The following is a 22708-nucleotide window of genomic DNA, read 5'->3' on the forward strand; positions in this document are numbered from 1 at the left end:
GTATAGTGCCTCCAGAAACAGACAGCAAGGCACTAGGCAGAGGAGGTTCTCTCAGGGAGGTAGGAGGACCCAGCCTCCACTGTGCTGGGAGGGGACAGGTACAGGTGGGCTGGGGCTGGAGAGGCCAAGGGTTAGGGGCAGCTGAGACTTTGGGTCTCTGGACCCTCAGCTGGCTTCTACCCGACATCGGGTCTGCCAGGAGACAGGATTGCAGCTCTCAATGGAAGCACAGTTGTACACCTGCTAATGAGTTTCCGCTGAGCCCTCTCAGAAGAATGATGGCTTCTCCTGCCATAGCAAGACATTTATTTTGATCATACTTGTTCCAAAGAGGGGACGGAAAATGAGTTGCTAGTAATTGGGCATTTCAAGTGGTGCCTGCATGCTCTCCAGTTGCAGCCGATGGGGAGCTGGGTGGTACAGGCAGTCTAGGAGCTGCTCCCCTTCAGAACTAGTGCTCAGTGTGCTGTGTGAAGAGACAGAAATAATGATGTGGTAGACTCTCCTGAGTGCTCTTCACACTGTGTGTACTTGAACCTTTAACAGAACAAAATGTCTTGTAGATGCCTGATGGCATATAAATGATCCTTCATTTACTTCAGAATAATGGCTTTCTAAATGTGGGAGGCTGAGGGCTGAGAGGTAGAAATTAAGAGAGGAGAAATCTTTAGTTTACTTAAAACATCAGGCAATTTCTTGTTTTACCCTGTGGATCAAATTATGACACAAGCTGAATAATCTATTTCAAATAAGATGACTTATCAGAGAGAACCAGGTGAGGGATCAGAGAGGTGAGATTCTGATTCCGCATACATTTGCAAAACATCTCCATTTCTTTTCATGGGTTTTGTCCTTCCCACACAGGAAGTTTTCAAATTATATTTGTTATTCGTTTACCCATTTATTCAGCAAATACTCTGAGAAGAACATAGCAGCAAATCAAATGAACCCCCTGTTTACATAGAGCTTACAGTCAGGGGGTGGAAATAAAACAACACCCAAACCAAGCAAGTACGCCATGTGTCATATGGCGATAACTGGTGATGAGTAAGTGGAGAGCTGAATGAATGAGCAATGAGGATGCGTTTAAGAAGAGGTTCTGGGACTGGGCACTGTGGCTCATGCCTCTAATACTAGCACTTTGGGAGGCTGAGGTAAGCAGATTGCCTGATCTCAGGAGTTCAAGACCAGCCTGGGCAACATGGTAAAACCCTGTCTCTACCAAAATACAATAACATTAGCTGGGTATTGTGGTGTGTGCCTGTGGTCCTAGCTATTCAAGAGGCTGAGGCATGAGAATCGCTTGAACCCAGTAGGTGGAGGTTGCAGTGAGCCAAGATTGTGCCATTATACTCCAGCCTGAGTGACAGAGTGAGACTCTGTCTCCAAAAAGAAGAAGAAGAAGAAGAAGAAGAAGAGGTTCTGGCACCTGGAATGGTACTTACAAAGTCGTTAAGACCAGAGTGGTTTCTCATGAGCTCAGATGCATTCATGGCCACCATACAGAGATTGTTTGTTAATAATTCTCTTCAAAAGGACATTTTCCAGCCGGGCATGGTGGCTCACACCTATAATTCCAGCACTTTGAAAGGCTGAGGCAGGTGGATCACCTGAGGTCAGGAGTTCAAGACCAGCCTGGCCAACATGGCAGAACACCGTCTGTACTGAAAATACAAAAAATTACCCAGGCATGGTAGTGTGTACCTATAATCCCAGCTACTCAGGAGGCTGAGGCAGGAGAATCGCTTGAACCTGGGAGGCAGAGGCTGCAGTGAGCCAAGATCATGCCACTGCACTCTAGCTTGGGCAACAGAGAGATATTTCATCTCAAAAAAAAGAGAACAGAACATTTTCCCTTCTCCTTGGCAGTTAGAAAAGACTGTCTCCTGAAAGGCATTGCATCTTGATTGTATGCTGGTTGGAATAAACACAATTAGATGAGGAAGAAAGGGGGTGATTAGGGAATTATGCATAATGGCTGTTAGGTTAGCTTTCAAATCTAGTCGAGGATGTAAGCATCTCTTTTGGAAAAGACTGTTCTTGGAAAAGACTGCTTTCTGGTTGAAAAGTCAAGACGGAGAAAAGAAGATCTTTACAAGTTTTTACAAGTCTGCCTGCCTGCTATAGTGGCAAGGAGCCTGGGCTCACCTGCACTGTTATCCCTAATGATGGCATTCCTGAATGGGATGGCAAAATTCCTCTCAAGACAAGCAAGGCAGGGACCTCGGCCACATATGCACTTGGCAGTTCATGGCTATAAACAGTCATTGTGTATCTTCTGAGTGCAAGATGCACGCAAGGATGCTGTGTGGTAGAGGAGAGGGAAGGGTAGCATACAAATGGTGAAAAATCTGTACTCTTTACATCCCTCTAGGAAATAACTACCTGCCAAGTGGGACAGTGGAGAAGGTAGAGATGCACAAAGAGAAAACTTTGAGTGCAGACTGAGAGTTACAGTGGGAGTGTAGAGCAGGAGACATTCACTCCAAAGTTCTGCGTTAGAGGGGTCAGTTTGAGTTCAGTTCAATTAAACATGTATTAAGCAACCACTCTGTGTTGAGTACCACACTGTGTCCTGGGAGTACAAAGAGGTTGGAGTCTAGTGTGAGAGACAGGCCTGTAGGCAATAATTGTGGTTTGAACAGAATAAGAGAAGAGAAACACCCGCTTCAGCCTGGATGGGTTATTAAGGAGTTAAGGCTTTCCATAGCCAATGATTTTGAACTAGAGCTTAAAGAATAAGTAGGAGGTAGCCTGGGAAGTGGGTATACAAGAGAAAAGGATATGGAAAGTGACGGGGAAAACAGAGCAAAATTTAGGAGATGAGAGGCAGCTTTTAGGGTGTTTGGGGGTGAGGCAGGAACTCACTAGTGGTGGGGTTAAGAGGGGGTAGGGCCAGGCATAGGGGACTTTGTATGTCAAGTTAAGGGCTGCTCAAAAAGTATACCCCAGTGAAAAGCCCTTTTGAGAATGCATGGGTTAATTTCATTTAAGTCTGAGGGTATGCATTTATTTATTTATTTATTTTTATTTGTATAAATGTACAGGGTCCAAGTATAATTTTGTTATATACATAGACTGCATAGTGGTAAACTCAGAGCTTTTAGGCTATCCATCACCCAAATAACATATATTGTACTCATTAATAATTTCTCATCACCCACCCCCTCTCCCTTTCCAGTGTCCATTGTCTAGCACTACACACTCTGCATCCGTGCGTCTGCATTATTTATCTTCCACATATAAGTGAGAACATGTGATATTTGTCTTTCTGCGCCTGACTTGTTTTACTCAGGATAATGGCCTCCAGTTCCATCCATATTGCTGCAGAAGACATGATTTCATTCTTTTTTATGGTTGAATAGTATTCCATTGTCAATATATACCACATTTTCTTTATCTAGTCATCCATTGATGGACAATTAGGTTGAAGTTATGTTTTTAAAATGGATTTGGCATTCCTAACTTTTATTATTGGGATTTAGGTAGATTAACAATTTATAATTTATTTTTTAGCCTTAGTGTATAAATTACTTCTTTGAAACTAAAGGCACATCTTTCCCAGAATCTGATTGACAACCATTATTGAGTACTATTTCCCATTCAAGTTCAGGGGCACAAATCACTGCCGCTTATGCCTATGAGTATCCCTTTCCATGGTCATTCTCAGAACAAGAGTGTGAGCATAGAAAGGGAAAAAAATCTTAAGAAAAAAAATATGTTATGTCTGTGCCACCCCTCATAACTCATTCAGTCCCGTACCAGTGACTAGTTCTACCTTCCACTCAGATATTCAAGACATGCCCCTGGGGGTCAGGCTTACCGCCTGCCTCTGCATCTCCCCCATAGCCAATTACCAAGTCCTGGCAATTCTTTCCCCCCAATCTGTCTATCTATAGACACTGCCATTGGCCTTGCATGAGTCACCATCACCTCTTGTCAGAATTTCTGCCTCCTGTTTTCCTTTCTCTACCCTTTGCCTTCTCCAGTTGATCCTCCACAAAGCAGTCAGAGCTATATATATATTTATACACACACACACACACACACACACACGCATATACACACACACATATATTTGAGATAAGGTCTCACTCTATTGCCCAGGCTGGAATGGTGATATCACAGCTCACTTCAGCCTGGAACTCTTAGGCTCAGGGGATCCTCCCTCCTCAGCCTCCTACATAGCTGGAACTGCAGGTGTGCACCACCACACCTGGCTAATTTTTTTGTGTTTTTTGTAGAAACAGAGTTTTGCCATGTTACCAAGGCTTGTCTCAAATTCGTAGGTTCAAGCAATCCACCTGCCTCTGCCTCCCAAAGGTATAGGATTATAGGCATAAGCCACTGCACCTAGTCAGTCAGAGCAATAATTTTTAACTGGAAATGAAAAGTGTCTTTATCCTCCTGGCAGCAGCTCTTCAGTGGCTCTTAGGATGAACACTGGATTCCTCTGTTCAGCACACCAGGGCTCACCACAATCTGGTACCTGCCTTTTCGGGGTCCATTTCCTACTTATCCCCTATGCAAGCCATGCTGGTCATTTCAATTCCTAATTTGGTTAAATCCTACTCTCTCTCAGATCTCAGCTAAACCTCACTTCTCCTGAGAAACTTTCTGTGACTCCCCAAAGAAGATGCATTTGGCTGTTGGTACTTTTCACCTTTGCAATGAATGATGAATTGTATGATTTAGTGTCTAGTGCTTGTTAGCCCTGTAGACTGAGTTCCCAGCATCAGGCCATGCCTGCCTTTTTACTGCTGCTCCCCCCTCTCCAGAGCTGCTCTAGTGCCTGGCACTGTGGTACAATAAGACTATTTAAATAAATATCTGAATATGTGAATACTTACATACCCACACATGCTTCTCTGCTGCCGGAGGACCCCTCAGACGAAAACAAAAAGATAAAACCGCCAAAGTTAGAAATGCTCAAATACCAATTCAGAGCCATCGATAGGTATGAATGACTCTCATGCTGTATACCCTGACTATGATTGGTAATTGAGTATTTTAAATATGCCTTGTAGATGAAGAGAAATTATTCAGGAATAAGATTATAAGGAGTACCTTGATGGGTGCTTGTACTTAGGTAGGGTCCAGGATTTGACTAGAAAGTCTATTTATTCTTTAACCAGTGATGTTCAGATTCTGGAGCCTGATTTATCTTAATGGAACACACTAGAAACTGACAGATATCTAGAATCTCAAGCCACACATACATTTATAGTGTGTAATGTAATTGTCAGGCACTGCTGGTGTCTGCTCAGGAACATGTTTCTTTGCTGCGCGGGATCTGCATGGAAAGTCGGATTGTACTCCCGAGGTTGGAGGACGTGGAATCAGGGTCCAGACGGTGTGCGGTCTAAATACGTGTATGACGCAGTGATGGCTCTAAATGAACCATCTGAAATAAAATAGAGATTAGAATCTTTAACAATACTTCATATATTGACTATGTTTTTCTAGCCTCAAGTACTTTTTCAGTCTGGATTACTAAAGAAATTTTGTTAACTTTCCTAAATTATTTGCTTTTTGATTTGTTAAACTGATTTCTGCGTAGCTCCTGAACTTTCATTGAAATTGCACATATTTTCCCTACAGCTTCAATTCTAATGGCAGAAATTGGACTAAATGATGGCACTATAACATCACAGAGCAATCAAAGTTATGTTAAAATGAAGTAAAAGCTTCTCAAATATGAAAGAAATAGGTTTTTAAGTGATGAAGGCATAACCAATTAAGTAAAACTAAGTGTCACTAACTAAAAATAAATTGACATTTTAAAGAAAGCAAAGTACTGAAAAAGGAAACAAATTGCCTTTTAAAAAATATTTAAAAGTTGTAAAATCGTTTCTGGGGAGTGCAGACGCTGTATGTGGGTGAACTAGTAGATGAAAAATATTCCTCTTCAACCAATTTACTTCAGAATAACCAATTTTCTTAAAGCTAGAGATAAAAAATGAAATAAAACAAAACTCATGAAAACACTGCGAGACAAGCAATTCCTACTTAAGTGCTCAAAACTAAATTTAAAAAATTGTGGTCTCAAAAATCTGTTATAAATTTCAACACATTCATAAACGACCACTGGTAGTTCTTTAATATGCAAAAAATTATCTTCAAACCTCAATTTGTTTTCAGAAGGGATTGATGAAAGTTTATGCCTTAAAATCCTAAAACTTTACTATACTTGGCACCTAATATACGGGAAACTTTGTGACTACAAAGTATTTGCCTTTGACCTTGCATGCTGAAGCTCATAAATCCCGTGACAGTACAGAATTGTGAGATCTAACTGTGGCAAGCCAAGTAAAAATACACTCTCCTGTTTTTTTTGGTTGAAGTTTCACCGTAAGTAATTCTAGAGAAACGTAGGCTCTTCTAAGAGAGGAACACGTAAAGTTCCTTTCAGTGCTGCCTTTCAGTGTTTGCAAAAGGTAAAAATCCAGCACTACCACAATTTCTTTTTAGGGCTGTGCCTGCAGAATACTTAAAATATGTATATTGCCAGAATATATTATAAAGTGTTTAAAATATCCATAGATAATGTTTAGATGAATTCATTTTTTATTTACAAAAAACTTCTTTTCTTCATGATGATGGACAATTACTCCATCTGTCTTCATTAAGTGGATATTTGTTAAGCCTCATTTTTATATTCATATGTACCTTTCTCTGAACTAGCACAATTATAATGTGGGCTTTGTGATCCTGTCACCAAAGACTTTGAAAATGTTCACACTTTGCACACTGCAGATATTAAAATATCCCAAATGTCAGAGAACTCCCATGCCTGTAGTCTATGGAATGATTTGGTTCTACCTCTGTTTGCTACAGGGCAATCTGTCTGAGACACAGGAATGAGTTAAACCATCTTTTTAAATAGACCTAGTTCATCTAAGTCATTTTCCAATAAGTTCTTCCAAAATCTGGAAAGGCTAGTACATCATTAATCAAATGTTTAGTTCATGGTTAATATTGCAGGCAGTGAGTGGACTCACAGGAGTTTTAGCAGGATCTGTAACAGGTGTGTCTATACTGTAATTCTGATTTAATTGTGGTCACCTGATTTACTGAGCGCCAACTTGTCAGAGATCAAAAGATGATCTCTGGGATGCACGCATTTTTGTTAGGCCATCTGCAAGAATGCAAAATGGGTATAAAAGGCTTTGATCCTCCCTGCACGTCAAGGCTTTTACTAAGGGATTTCCATCCTGCCTCTCAAGTGCCCCTCAGGAAAACTTCTTTTCCACCCTTCTTAGCTTCCCGTCTCTCTCATCCCTCTATTGCCCAGGCTTCTCTGTTCCAGTGTTTCTAAATACCAAGGAAACTGTATTGAAGCCAAATCACTAGATCTTTAGCCTGGAAGAACATAAAGTCTCCACTACTTCCCAAGAGACGCAGATACTAAAGGACTTAGGATGCAAATACTTTAATTTATACATTTGTTTGTTTGGTTAGTTGGTATCGATTGGAGGAGGGAGATGGAAAGAAGCCAGAGGGGGCTGTTGTCCTAGTGTTCAGATATCATGAGCATCCAACTGGGGACTGACTACCCTGGACTTTGCTTTCAAGATTAGGAAGGGGCGTCCCAGGAGCACAATGAGGCAGGATCCCCATGACTGGTTGCCATTGCTGTTTGCATTCTTATGGCAGAGTGACCGATGAGTAATGAGGGCCAAGATACTGCCCAAACTGCTACTATCTAATTTCCTGCCAATATCTTTATGTGATTGGGTAGAAGTGGTGAGGGGGTTAAACTGTGCCTGGTGTGTAGCTTGTTTAAAATAATGAACTAAGAAAATGGAAAAAGTAATGGACGGATAATATGGAGATCAAAAAGGATAAGTTGAATTTAGTTAAGGGTGGGACTGTAATATTGCCAGTGACAGTAATGAAATCCCATGGACTCACAGCAGATTGACCATTTCCACCTGAACTGCTGCTTTACAATGGGATGGGATGTGGGGGTGGTTAGGACTCTAGCAGTTGCACATGTTGTCACGTGTCTTTCCTTCTGCTAGGAAGTCATAGTTGCTGTTATCCTTCTTTGACCAGGTGTTGGACTGGATTGAAAACCATGGTGAGGCCTTTCTCAGCAAACACACTGGAGTTGGAAAGTCCCTACATCGAGCCCGGGCCCTGCAGAAGAGGCACGATGACTTTGAAGAGGTGGCTCAGGTGAGATGCTGTCTCTGTGTGTGTGTGTGTGTGTGTGTGTGTGTGTGTGTGTGTGTGTGTCTAGATGAGGGAGACCAGCGCTGTGGCTTTGGTGTTTGGTGAGGCATGCGGGGTTGATAGCCTGTGGCTGCTGGGCTGCCTTCCTGCCTGATGCAAGGAGTCCTTTGTCTTCTGTTGGATTCTAGGTGAGTGGTAAAATAGATGCCCATATTTATGATCTTTCAAAAAAATCTTCCTGCTGGTGTGATCTAAAAATGCCTTGTCCACAAGGTGGTGCTGGTGGGAGGGAATGACATTATTAGATTCCTCATCACCCCAGGGCTGCTGCTTATGGTTGTTACTGCCAGTGAGTGAGAGCTAAAAATCAGTCCCAGCTCTACTTACAAAGCCACATACCTTCCAGGACCTGGAGAAACAGGTGACACCTGCTCACCAGCCATGCACTCACAGGGCTGAATGTGCCCAAAGAACCTGCCTTGGTGTCATTTGGACAATATTTAAACTTCCATTTATATAATGTTCAGTCTTTTAGCTGAGCTGCACACCTGATCCAAAAAGGGCACCATTTCTGAATTTGCGCAAAGATGTATGAGAGGCCCTGGCCATTTGTCTAATAGTATAATTGTTTTAAAGTGTTTTTGTTCAGAGCCTTCATCTTAAAAATGTTATCCTAACTCTGTTATATTTCTCCACTGGGGAGTTTTCCAAATGGGTCGTGAGAATTTTCATTTTCAAGATGAAATACTACTCTCCAGTTATTTTATCAGGTGTGATCAGCTGCCATGTAAAACAAAATAATGAAGAATAAGGCAGGGAGGGTGCCCATATGGGACAGAGGGGTGGGTGCTGCTGAAGGAGTGAGGATGACAGAGCTAGGTTTTGCCACATCACTGCTTTAGCCAGAGCTGACTTCAGTCCCACCAGGCAGACAGCCCTCAATGTGGGCCCCACTTTGGCCATTGTGCAGAGCCCTAGGCCTCACCCAGGGAGGCTCCCAGCCCCAGACAGACTATGTGCTATGGATGCAAAAAGAGATGGTATGTCAACAACCGAGCAAGAACAGGAAGGTCATGGAGCATTACTGCCTCTCTAGGGGAGCTGCAAGCATCTGCTGAAAATTGAGAGGCCTTATAGGAGCCAGAAAGACCATGTCAGCAGTGACCTGAGCCCAGGGAATATGGGTGGATTAGACCCAGCCTGTGAGATAAAGAAAGCCTCATATGGAACCCTTGTGTACTGTTGATGAGAGTGTAAAATGGTGCAGCCACTGTGGAAAACAGTGTGGAGGGTCCTCAAGAATTAAAAATAGAATTACCATAGATCCAGCAATTCCACTTCAGGGTGTATCCCTAACAGAATTGAAAGCAGGGACTCAAACAGATTTTTTTTTTTTTTTTTTGAGACATAGTCTTGCTCTGTTGCCCAGGCTGGAGTACAGTAATGTGATCATGGCTCACTGCAGCCTCCGCCTCCTGGGTTCAAGTGATTCTCCTGCCTCAGCCTCCTGAGTAGCTAGGATTATAGGTGCCTGCCACCACACCTGGCTAATTTTTTGTTTTTTTTTTTTGTAAAAATGGGATTTCACCTCGTTGGCCAGGCTGGTCTCGAACTCCTGACCTCAAGTGATCCACCCAACTCAGCCTCCCAAAGTTCAGGGATTACAGGCATGAGCCACTGTGCCCAGCCATCAAACAGATATTTATATACCCATGTTCACAATATTCAAATGGTGGAAACAACTCCAATGTCCATTGACAGATGCATGGATAAACAAAATGTGGTCTATTCATATAATGGAATATTATTTAGACTTAAAGAGGGAGGGAATTCTAACATATGCTACAACATGGATGAACCTTGAAGACATTATGCTAAGTGAAATAAGTCATTCACAAAAAGGATAAATATTTTATGATTCTACTTATACCTAGAGTAGTCAAATTCATAGAGATGGAAAGTAGAATGGTGGTTGTCAGAGGCTGGGGGTAAGGGAGGAATAGGGAGCTATTGTTTAATGCAAGCTTATCCAGCCCATGGCCCACAGGCTGTATGTAGCCCATGATGGCTTTTAATGTGGCCCGACACAAATTGGTAAACTTTCTTAAAACATTATGAATTTTTCTGCAATTTTTTTAAGCTCATCAGCTATCATTCGTATATTTTATGTGTGGCCCAAGACAATTCTTCTTCCAATGTGGTTCAGGGAAGCCAAAAGATTGGACACCCCTGGTTTAATTGATACAGAGTTTCAGTTTTGCAAGATGAAGATGAAGAGTTCTCAAGATAGATGATGGTGATGGATGCACCACAACACTGTGAATGTACTTAATACCACTAAATTATACACTTTTTTTTTTTTTTTTTTTTTTTTTTGAGACGGAGTCTCGCTCTGTCACCCAAGCTGGAGCGTAGTGGCATGATCTTGGCTCACTGCAAGCTCCGCCTCCCAGGTTTACGCCATTCTCCTGCCTCAGCCTCCCGAGTAGCTGGGACTACAGGCGCCCGCCACCTCGCCCGGCTAGTTTTTTGTATTTTTTAGTAGAGACGGGGTTTCACCGTGTTAGCCAGGATGGTCTCGATCTCCGGACCTCGTGATCCGCCTGTCTCGGCCTCCCAAAGTGCTGGGATTACAGGCTTGAGCCACTGTGCCCGGCCAATTATACACTTTAAAATGGTTAAAATTGTAAGTGTTATATTGTGTATATTTTACCACAATACAAAAAAAGAAAGCCTCCTAGCCAGTAAGGACCTTCGGCAAGATGCAGCACAGATCCAAAATACCTGAGTGGCCATGCATCCTGGGTCATTCCTCTCTAGGCTGTTAGGGGTCCAAGGATGGGAGAGGGCCACATGTATCCCCTGACGGCTGAGAGTGGAGGTTGTAGTACGTGGGGTGGTCTGTTGGAATAGGGCCATCCCATAGCTTTGGTGCCTCTGCCTGTGGGCTGTCCTATGGCTCAGCACTCCTCATTTAGAAAGGACATCCCCAAAGCTACCCATAGCTCTGACCCAGCTCAATCCTCCTTGCCCTCTGCCTGATATAGCCTCAGAGGCAATGCCAACCTTGGTTGTAGGCCCATGTTTTGATTATAGGCCACAGTTTTTGCATTTTGTTATAACCAAGAAAGACCCATGGCCACCCCAGTCCCATTTTTCCCGACTGTTCCTCCACCTTCTCGCTGATACCTGATACTCCTTTCATGTGGGACAATGCTTTTCCGTCAGCAACAAAAACACATGAATTTAAATTCATGCTAAAGAAAGAATGGGCACATTTTTGAGAGCTTATGTTTCCATTATATATCTTATACCAATCCTGAGTGATAGGTAGTATTCGCCTTGTTTTATAGAAGACAACACTGAGGCTTAGAAAGTTCTTCCATGTGCCCAAGTCATCCAGCTTGTCAGGGGCTCTGCTGAGATTCAAACCCAGGTCTGTTGGATTCCAGAGTCATGTTCTTATCCTAATTCCATGCTGTCCCTCCTTATTGAGGTAAAGGAAGTGGGCATAAAATTCATTTCTGAGTGCCCATTTGCTTATGGAAAGTGTGGGACAAAGACAAAGGGGGTGAGGGTGGGGGATGTTGCCGCCCTTATTGACATCGATTACAACTTTCCTCTGGCCCTTCCCATGAGTAATCCACTGGCATGATCCACACCTCCCTGGCTCTGCTTTCTGATAAGACTGTATTTTTTTGAAAGAGAAGACAGAGTTCTAACTTCCAAAAGGCTCATCCTTTTAGGAGGAGTGTTTGCTCTGGAAAGGAGAAAAGCAGATATGAGCTACAAAGGGAGCACTTTACCTAGGTTCGTGAGCCATCTCATTACCCTGAAATTAGCCTCCAGAGCTGGATCTTGTAGTTGGGGAATTAATCCTACCTTATTCCGTGATCCCCACTCTGGGAGATGGAGTGGCCCAGCATCCTGGGATTGTTAGTCCACATAGGAAAACCAATGCTGACCACAGTGAAGGCAGGTTGGCTGTCAGTAGCAGCCTGCTTGAGACCTGCTTTGTTCTGTACAGCGTGATTGCCATGTTTAGGTGGTGAAAATGGGGTGATCTAGGCAGGAAAGGGTTCTTCTTTCTCTCTTGCTTCTGCTCTCAATTAGATGAGGGCCATTGGGAGAAGAGGAGTGGATTTAATCAGGAATTGAAAAGTTCTTCAGTAAGAAGAGCAATGACAGAAAGCCCAAAGCGTGGACACTCTTATTCTTTGTTTGGGTTGCTGTTTATGAGATGTGGTCAGGAAGGCGATATATGCTGCGGGGTAGGAGCCTGGGGTAACTTATAAGCAATGCTCTAAAGGGTCGTGATTCTGTGAAGGGACCTCTTTCAGCCTTATCATTTAGGATTCCTTTACCTGAGACTGATAATGAGAGAGGAATTCTGAGCACCCATTCTCTGTATTTGGGTTCAAAAAACTGTCTTGAATCAAAGCAGAAAGAGAGCTATTACATCTGTCACAGATCCTGGAAATTTGTCCTTCTGAAAGGAAAAGCAAGCCCTCAACAGAGGAAATGGCTACCCACGGGGAGGGGTTGAGGCAGTGTAAAGCCCCTGAACAAACACATCTCCACTCTTGGGATAGTGGAGGCATCTGTGATTCTTACCAGTGGTTAGTCTTTGTAGTAAAGACATTTAGGGCAGCTATTAAAATAGACATAAATGATATCTTTGAAGAATTTATGTGGCCATCCATTATCCTTCATTAAACTTTAACTTTTGTGTTTAATAGCTCTTGAACAAATTTTAAACAAATTCTTCAAATACCCTTTGAAGATGAATTAAATATTTGAGTCCTCAGTTCATCCTGCAGATGGCACTCTTTGAATAGCCGACATAGAAGCTGAGCTGACTGGGGAAAGGCTTTGCAGTCATGACAGCCTCCCTAGGGAGGAAGCCAACATTCAGAGCGAAGGTCCAGGAAGGGATACACCAGGGGATCTGTGTCTACAGTTATCTAGTCCAAGCTGCTGAGGTTGTGCGTGCTCAAACAGAAGACCTGGGCACTGGCGGGAACCCCTCCTGCTCCTTAGGTCGAATACTGGACTCAGTTTGCCTATAATCTCATCAAATGACTCAGGCCACCAAGTAGAACAGTTTTTAAGAGACACATATTTTTTGTGGTACATTAGGTATCATCAATAATATAAACAAGTGTAAGATGGAGTTGCTGCCCATAATAGGATGGCTGTCAGGGGATAGATGTGTCCATGTCTGCCCCGGTGGTGGAATAGAATGTGGTAATGTTATATTGTCACGAGATATTTGCTATTACGAGGTAGGAGAGTACTCAAGTGCCTGTGGTTTACATAACAGCTGTGCCTGCTCTGCTAGTGGCCTGCTTTATGGCCTCATTATCTGAAATGCCAGATTTTCTGTATGCTAATTTAGTCAAAAATTAGCAAGTGTTTACATTCAAATATATATTATCTAAAGTCTCAGAGCACCAAATCACATTTAAGCAGCTAGGCATATTAAGTAGCATTAGTGTAACATTTTTGAAAGAGCAGACAATTTAAAGAAAGACTTAAAGAAATAGAAAAACATGGGCACAATTAAGTACTTTATTCAGTAATCTCTGGTTACTTGTTTATCTGTCCAACCCTTGTGGATTTTTGGTTTTGTTTTGTTTTGTTTTGTTTTTTGTCAAACTTGAGTAGAACACACTTTAAAAAAATCATTCTGAAACTGGAAACCATCATTCTCAGCAAAGTACCACAAGAAGACAAAACCAAACACCGCATGTTCTCACTCATAGGTGGGAATTGAACAATGAGATCACATGGACACAGGGAGGGAAACATCACACACTGGGGCTTGTCAGGGCATTGGGGCCTGGGGGGAGGGATAGCATTAGTAGAAATACATAATGTAAATGACGGGTTAATGGGTGCAGCAAACCAACATGGCACATGTATACCTATGTAACAAACCTGCATGTTGTGCACACGTACCTCAGAACTGAAAGTATAACAATAAAAAATAAGAGCTATTATGAAAGAGGAATTAACAGAATGAATGGATAATCCAAACAAGTGGTAAGAGAAAGAGTCAATGATGACAAACGTTCTGAACTCTGTAAGCAACTGCATTGTGCTATCTTGATACTTTGTTGACTTAGTAAAACTGGAACTGTAAAAAAAAAATCATTCAAAATAGGTAAGAATAGAGGAAAGGCATTTTAGTGGATTTATCAGTGACCTTACCCACTGAAGATACTCTGATACACTGAAGATACAATCAGCAAACCTACCATAGTAATAAGGGCAAAATAAAATAGGATAATCCGCAGAGATGGAAGGTCTGTGCCCTCAGAGTTGAACAATAGCCCTCATCAATTTTCATTTCCCATCAAGTTTCTCTGTTGGGCACTGTGAAAAGTTAAGAGTTCCACAGTTTCTGTCTTGAGGAACTCAAAATCTAATTTTAAAAAATGCATCAAACATGTTCTAACCTTCTAAGAAATTCCGTGGCAAGAAAGGAGGCTTACTGTTTGCTCTTTTAAGGTTTTCAAGGGGCATTTCTAGTGAAAGCTACTTCATCTGGCAATTCAATTAATATGCAGTGATGCAGTGACCTTCAAAGTAAGTTCCTTCTTTCTCTTCTTGCCAGAGATGATGACCAATTATAGCAGCTGCAAATGCAAGCAGAAGGAAAAGGTGGGAGAGCTTAAATAGGCGCTTTTTCACACTCTAACTTCTTAGCAAGGATGAAAGATTCTTAGGCAAATGAAAAAAAAAATAGTGAGGAAGAAAGCCGGGAAAATGCAGAAAAATTAATGTCATGAAGTGGGAAAGTGGAGGAATGTGAAGCAGCAAAGCAATAAAGGACAATCTTGGTCTTTGGATCTTGCATGAAATATTTCCCGTTGGGTTGGATTCAGAACCTTCCCTCCCTGGAGCACTAGGGAGAAGTTACTGGTATGAGCTGATGGGAGATGGTCTGGTGATCACACTCAGGATAAAAAAAGATGTTACATCTTAACTTCCAGCCAAGGGTTTTGAAGGTCACTTTGTGTGGATATGATGTAGAAAATTGGGAGAGGGCAGGAGCCAATATCTAAGATGTAGAGAGCCTACCATGAACCTCTTGTTAACCCCATGAACTGTCACTCACATTTGCTGCTTCCTTTGGGGAACAAATGGCACATTCAGAAGAAATTGGGGCTTTATTCCTAATGACTTAAGTTCTGAGTAACAAACTGGAAGATTTGAAACCACAGGTGGTGTTTTTATCTCTTGTTCCATGTAATGGCAGTAACTACAGCAAAGAAGGGAAGCTTTGAGAAACAAATATCTGCCTATGTAGATGGTGTTTCAAAAAGTTTTCTGAACTGTGTTCTGCAGAGCCAGGATGATGGGCTTCTGGCAAGGGATGGAGTGCATCTTGTAAGGACTGGGAAGGATATACGTTGGCAGAAACCTTGATGATCTATATAGAAAGATTTAAATGAATTTTAAAGTAGAGGGAGAAAGTTAACCCAGTGAAGCCAAATTCAGATATGTCAGGCTTTACACAGGTGACATAGAAAAAGTGTGTTATAAATAAAATGTGCTTAGATAACCTTAGGTTTAAAAAAATACCAAGAATACAGGTTGCAGACAATATTTTTAGGCTTCTTTATAAATAAACCAACAAAAGGCATGTGTAACAAGTAGTGCACTTAAACTTTTAACACAAGAAGATAAATATAATAGGTAGTACTGAGACCTCAGGATATTGAGCTCATAACTAGAAAATGGCAGTAGAAGAGGATTCTTTGTTGAAAGGACTTGTTCTAATGGAAGGAGTGACATTGTATCAGAATGCTTCATATCTATATGAAATCTACAAACCTGAGAGTAGAACCTTATGCAGAAATAATATGAAGATAAGAGGAACACAGAAATGAGCCATCACGTTAGTGGAGAGGACCATAGTCTGCTCCATCCAATGGAAGATACGGAAAATGCTGTTCTGAGATTATTTCAGTTCTGGTCAAGGAAAACTATGGTCATAGTGGGAGTCCTCAAGCTCCCTGGAATCTCCCAGAAAAATTTATGACTCTGTAAATGAAATCAGTCAAGTAGGTTAGAGCAAAGGGTTCTATGTGGTAGAATGTGAATCATTGTAGAAAAGCTCAAAAACTGTAGTTTGTGTCTAAACTCCCAAGAACTTTGACCTGTAGATGCAAGGAGTTAGACTTTATTCTTAGAGCAGAGAGGAATGTTAAAGGCTTTTGAGTGATAATATAAATTAAAATATAATATCTAAACCAGAGAAATAATAATTATACTGTCATTGTTTAAATCACATATGGAAAATTGTGCCTAATTCTGGAAAATATATTTTTAAAAAGATATTGACAAAATACACCACGATTGTTGGAAGGCTACCAGGACTGTGAAGCTGAAGTAACTGGATATGTTCTGTTTCAAGTAAAGAATGTTTTATGGAAGGCAGGGATGATGGGTTTGATAATTGAAGGCTTCCTATAGATGAAATAAGAATAAAAGGTACAGTGAAGCCAATGTTAGCTTAATTCAGGTATAACTTCTAACCACAGGTTGCTTTTTTATGAGCTGTCCAAACCAGAGTGAAGTGCCTTGTGATGTAGTATGCTGCTTCTCACGGGAGGTTTCATGATACAGGCAACCTTTTTTCCTTAGGATTAAACACCCTCAAGTCTCTCCCATCTTTTTTTTTTTTTTTTTTTTTTTTTGGACACAGAGTCTCGCTCTGTTACCCAGGTTGGAGTGCAATCTCGGCTCACTGCAACCTCTGCCCCTAGATTCAAGTGATTCTCCTGCCTCAGCCCTCCAAGTAGCTGGGATCAAAGGCATGAGCCACTACACCCTGCTAATTTTTATATTTTTAGTAGAGATAGGGTTTCACCATGTTGGCCAAGCTGGTCTTGAACTCCTGACTTTAAGTGATCCACCCGCCTTGGCCTCCCAAAGTGCTGCGATTACAGGTGTGAGCCACTACGCCTGGCCTCTCCCATCTTAAAAACAAATTAATACGAATGCAAGCCACCAAGAATAGCTTCTCTGAACTCTTACTTTCCCCTCTCTTTCTCCTTCCCTTTGTAGTCCAAGTTCTTGATAGAGGAGTTTATATTTGCCACCTCTACTTCCTCACCTCCTCCATTCCCCTTGACCCCTGCCATTGGGCTTTTGTTCCCTCTGGCCCACTGAGGTTAATCTTCCAGGGACTCCAACAGGACTCTCTGGTTTTATTTGCTAACTTTATTATTTATTGCTAAATCCAAAAGACACTTAACAGAATTTTTTTTTTTTTTTTTTTTTTTTTTTTTTTTTTTTGAGACTGAGTTTCTCTCTTGTCGCCCCGGCTGGAGTGCAGTGGTGTGATTTCGGCTCACTGCAACCTCCGTCTCCCGGGTTCAAGCGATTTTCCTGCCTCAACCTTCCGAGTAGCTGGGATTATGGGTGCCCGCCACTACGCCCAGCTAATTTTTGTATTTTTACTAGAGACGGGGTTTTGCCATGTTAGCCAGGCTGGTCTTGAACTCCTAACCTCAGGTGATCTTCCCACCTTGGCCCCCCCAAAGAGCTGGGACATCGTGCCCTGTTGGTTTCCTTATGACTTTCTGACTGGTCCTGATTAAACTGTTTTCCCTTTTCCCCAGGATTTGTTCCTCAGATCTTCTCTTCTCACTTTATACACACTCCCTGAACAATTTAGACTCTCTCTCAGTCTCAACAGCCACCCCTGCTCTGATGGCTTCCAAATCCATGTCTCATTTCTGGTTTCACCCCTGGGTTCCATATTTGTAAACCCATTGGCTCTGTGGACACCTCTGCTGCAATTTTCAGAGGGTTCCTAAACTCAGTGTGTCCAGAGTTTATTATATCACCTCCTACTCCTTCTGGTGTGCTCTTATTCCTACATTCCTTATACCAGTGAAGGCCACCAACCACCCACTTGCTTGAGCCAGAAACTTGGGAGTCATTCTTGATTCCTCCCTTGCTCTTCCTCATCATTGTCTATTGCAAAGTCTTATTGATTCTGCCTCTTTCGTATGTTTCTTTCCTTCCATCCCCATTGCCACTGCCTTAGATCAGAGCCTCATTATCTCTTGCTTGGAATACTGCAATAGCCTTCTGTTTTCCCTGACTCCAGTCATTGTCTTAAATCTATCCTCACACTGCCACAATAGTGGCTTTCCTCAAATTCAGTCTCATCATGATCTCCATTGGTTATGGAACCTATAGATGGCTTCCCATCAGGATAAAGTTCAAACTCTTGATAATATAAACCCTTTATGACCTGCCCATTACTTTGTCTGGTTTTAGCTTTTACCCTTCCTGTGTTGCCTGTATCCCACCATGTATTCCTGTTTTCCTGAGCATGCTATGCTCTAAAGTCTCAATACTGTCTCCTTAATCCTTCTCACTCCTTTAACTGACCAGCTTCTATTCACCTTCAAACACTTGTCTCAAATATCATCTCTTCCAGGAAGCCCTCTGTGGCCTCCTTGGTTTGGATTGAATGCCCCTTTTCTAGTCAACTAGTTACTCTGGTCATATCTCTATTATGGTAGTTAGCACAGTGCCATAATCAGTTTTATGCTGTCCTCACTCTCTGACTGGACAGTGATCTTCCTCAGAGCAGTAATTTTGTCTCAGTCTTTTTAAACCAATGCCTAGCACAGTGGTAACCCTGACATGCAATGGACACTTGAAAGATAAACGAATGAGTGATATGGAACGAATGCCTTTGTTGGGCGGTTATCAGGCCAGATGATCTCTGAGGTCCCTCTCAGCTCTAAGAATGATAAGAGAGGTAGATCTGATGAATACTTATAAGAACACAGGCTCCAGAACCACATAACCTGGAACATAACTGAGTACTATCCTGACAGAATTAGCAAGACTGCCCTGTGCTGGGGGTCACCCTGAAGAGCCCCAGTGCAGGGTTTGGCACTTTAGAGGAAGTATCTTTTGAGTCAAATTTTGAGTGAGTTCTTTGGACTCTTTTGTATTTTTTTAATTAAAGAAAGCCAAAAAAATTCAGATGAAGCTATAGGAAACCACTCTTGACAAGAAGAAATGGCTGTCCTTACTGTGTCCATTTTCCCAGCTCCACTACATTTCCATGATTTATCCAGCTGGGATCATTATCATCACACTGAGCCTGATCACCAGAGGAGGCTTTAACCTTCTCTCTTCGTTAGCTGAAATGTAAGGAAGTCTTTTTTTCTCTTTTTAAAAACTCGCTGTTGTTACAGGTGAGTAAGATTGGTCTTTTCCAAAGAGATCTGAAAGGCAACAACAAAACAAAAATTAGATAGAAGTGGTATACTGTATATTGACTTTGTATTCAGCATACTGATTTTGAGTCCAAGACAACTTTTCTAGTCACAGACTGCTTTTGATTCAATATAACCAATGTTCACTGGTTGCCATTTTTTCCTTCTCCTTTTTGAGACGGAAATGGCCTTCATAACAACAACAATGATAATACCTGCTGAGTACTTTCTATGTGCTGGGCACTGTTCAAATTATTTTTCTTATGTTAACTTACTTATTTCTCGCAACATCCCATGAGTTACTAATATATATTTCTAATTCCCATTTATAGATAGGGAATTTGAGGCACAGAGACTAAATAAGTAGCTCAAGTTGATAGACCTAGTGAGTGGTGGAGCTCAGATTCAAGCTCTAGTAGTCTGGTTCCAGAGTCCAGGCTGTCAACCACCCTGCTGTGGAGTCTCTTGATTCAAAAGAACCTCGGATGTCTCTGGGATCAGGCCTGGTGTGGTTCTCATTTCCGTCCCAGAGCCAGTTCCTAGCCCTCTTTCCGTGTGTAGATCTGGGTCATCCCTCAGGCAGCTCGCCTCACATTAGCACTGTGACTGTAGGACCCCTAAGGGATACTTTTTCCCTTCTTGCCTCTAAGATTTCCCTTGGACTCTCATGAAGGGTCACCTTCCTGATCCTCCATGACATTTTTTTAACCCAAAAGGTGTCTATGCAGCCTAGGGCCGCATATGACTGACTTTTGCCCTTCTCTGCCTGTCCTCTGGTGTATTTAAAGCACATGTAAGAATGATTGGTGACAGCTGATTCTGCTCTTTGCTGGAGCTTGGCCTAGTTAACAATTGATTTGGCCAGTATCTGGCCTGAGTCTTCATTTCTATGTTCTAGCACAAAATGGTGGACTACACTTGGCCCAGACCAGATGGTTATTTCATCCCTTTCCTTTTACCTTTTGCTAAAGTTAAGCTATCACTAATGAAATGTCCTAGCTTTCAAAAACCTACCCCCCTAGTAGTCCCCTATCTCCATATGAGATGTCCCCTTTAGTTCTGATTTCCCCTCTACTGGGGCATATGGTATAGTGAAGAAAAGCCTAGCATTTGGGGTCAGTCTCTTTTTTCCACTTTTGGCCCTGGACCTTGTGACAATCACTGAAGTTCTCTGAGCCCCAGAGTTCTTCTCTCTGAAATGAGAGTGACACCTACCCTGAAGAGTGATGTGGAGATGAGAAATAATATATGGAAAGTACCTAATGGAGAATTTGATTCTTAGGAGATGCTCCATAAATGGCGGTCTCTGTGGCAGCAAATGGTGATCATGTTGGTGCCGGTGGCTGGTGATAGAATATATCTAAGCTTCACTCCCTTCCAGGCAAAGCCGTTAAGTGCCATGCTGTCATCTCTCAAGATTCAGCGTAGAATGGTCTGCTTAGCTATGTGGGAAAGAGTAGGCCTGTGCTTTGAGATGGCCAGGTGCCAAGAGGACAGATCAGCTGCAGGTACCGACAAACATCATCAAGCGTTAAGTGTTATAGAAGAGGTGGGTGCCCTATTTGACCAGTCAAACGAGGAAAGCCAATAGAGTAATGGTATATCCTGCCTAGGGGCAGGGGACACCCAGCAGCTGGGCATCCAGGAGCCAGTGGTGTTCAGCGACCCAAGGTGGAGGCTTGCACAGTTTGCACCTGGGAGGCTCTTAGCCAGGCTGTAGCCACTGGGCTGCAGTTCAGAGGCAGGATTCTTGAGGTATCTGGTAAGGTAATGGCTGGCTCTTAGGAACAGGACAAAATTGTAGTTATGGAAACTGAGTACCAGGGCAAGGCTGCATTGGCTGCCAGTGGAATCTGATATGGAGGACAAGCCTGTCAGTGAGATGTGCCACTCAATTTGGTGCGACTCAATTTGGGCTGGAGCTGAGCCTGCCATGGGTCCCCAGAAAAGGGAGAAAGAAGTAGAGAGACACTATGAGCCAAGTGAGAACAGACTTTCCCTTCTAAAGGATTCTGTGCCTAGTGGCCCTCCTCAGAAAGAGTGGAATCACTCAAGTTTCACAAATGTGACAACATATTTTACCTTGCACAGTGAGAAGAATAGGAAGAATATAGTTACTGTCTCTCAGAGAGCATTGCCGTGGTTTAGAAAGGAAACAGGGAAAGTTATTCCAGAGGAAAGCTTTCTCATCTGCCCAGTATTGATTCTGAAAGCAAACCATTTATTGCCATGTCTTCCAATAATTAATTTCAACAAATGTCAACTTGCCCAGATTAAGAGAAGCAGAATCAGCCTCCTTTCTCTTCCCCCTTTCTTTTGTTTCTGTGACACCGTGAGCAGGGTGAGCCTCAGGAGTATGCTTGCTGCTGGGGAAGCCAGCATTTGTCTATGCTGAAAGAAGAGGGAGCATGTGATGAATTTGCATATAGGAGGAATGTATGCAAATTTCTCAAGACTATTTTGCCTTCATGAAAAGATTTGGAAAAGTATTTGTAAGGTTTTAAACCTATGCTATAAAGACAAACATACAGGAATAACTGATAATAACTACCATTTATTGAAGGCACGCTTTTACAAGGAATACCTCCCTTAATCTTTGAAACAGCTCTATAGAGTTACTGTTAATATTTTCCATATGAGGAATCAGGCTCAGAGAGGATCATTCAAGTGGAGGAGGCAAGGCCCACACTCCTAGAACACACACAGTCAGAGGAATTAAAAAAAAACTGGGTTTAGTCAACCTTCCTTCTGATTTTTTTCTAAAGGAAGTTTTTATTTTATTTTATTTTATTTATCTTTTTTAAGTTTAATTACAAAGTTACATATTTTTCGATATAAAACATACAGACAAGCAAAAAGAAACAGAAATAATCCACCCACTTGGTTGTCTAACTGTCTAACAGTTGCTAATACTTTGGGTTTATTCTTCCAGCTATTCCTCTGTTTATGTGTATATGGGTACATTTAGCTACCAGCTTTTCTCATTTAATGATATAGCCATGGTAATAGATGCATATCTACAATGTTATTTTTCTTTACTAGTGGCATTTTTAATATTAAAACTTTATATTCTTTTCTAGATTCTAGTAACTTACAAGCTATTAAAACCAGGTACAGTTATAAGTGTGTAAAGAGAAGCAACACTAGCATTGAAGACACAGGGCTGGGTTTAAGCCAAGCATTCAGAATTTCTTCCCAAGAGAAAGCTTCAGAGAATGGCAATTTACAGGAACCCTCCCAAGCCTTTCCAGTTCCTCATTGTAGGTGTGCAT

At 42.0% G+C, this 22708-nt stretch overlaps 1 protein-coding gene across 24 annotated transcripts in view; it reads left to right on the forward strand.

Annotated features, from left to right (window-relative positions):
• Window positions 1-22708, forward strand: part of KALRN (kalirin RhoGEF kinase) — a 697103-nt gene that overhangs the window by 312165 nt on the left and 362230 nt on the right. For all 24 annotated transcript variants that reach the window (XM_073009790.1, XM_073009791.1, XM_073009792.1 and 21 more), the window contains exon 10: window positions 8059-8181. In XM_073009790.1, coding sequence (XP_072865891.1) covers window positions 8059-8181 — 123 coding nt within the window. The remainder of the gene's footprint in view (window positions 1-8058; window positions 8182-22708) is intronic.

The sequence above is a fragment of the Chlorocebus sabaeus genome, chromosome 22, assembly GCF_047675955.1.
Source record: "Chlorocebus sabaeus isolate Y175 chromosome 22, mChlSab1.0.hap1, whole genome shotgun sequence".
NCBI classification, from domain to species: domain Eukaryota; kingdom Metazoa; phylum Chordata; class Mammalia; order Primates; family Cercopithecidae; genus Chlorocebus; species Chlorocebus sabaeus.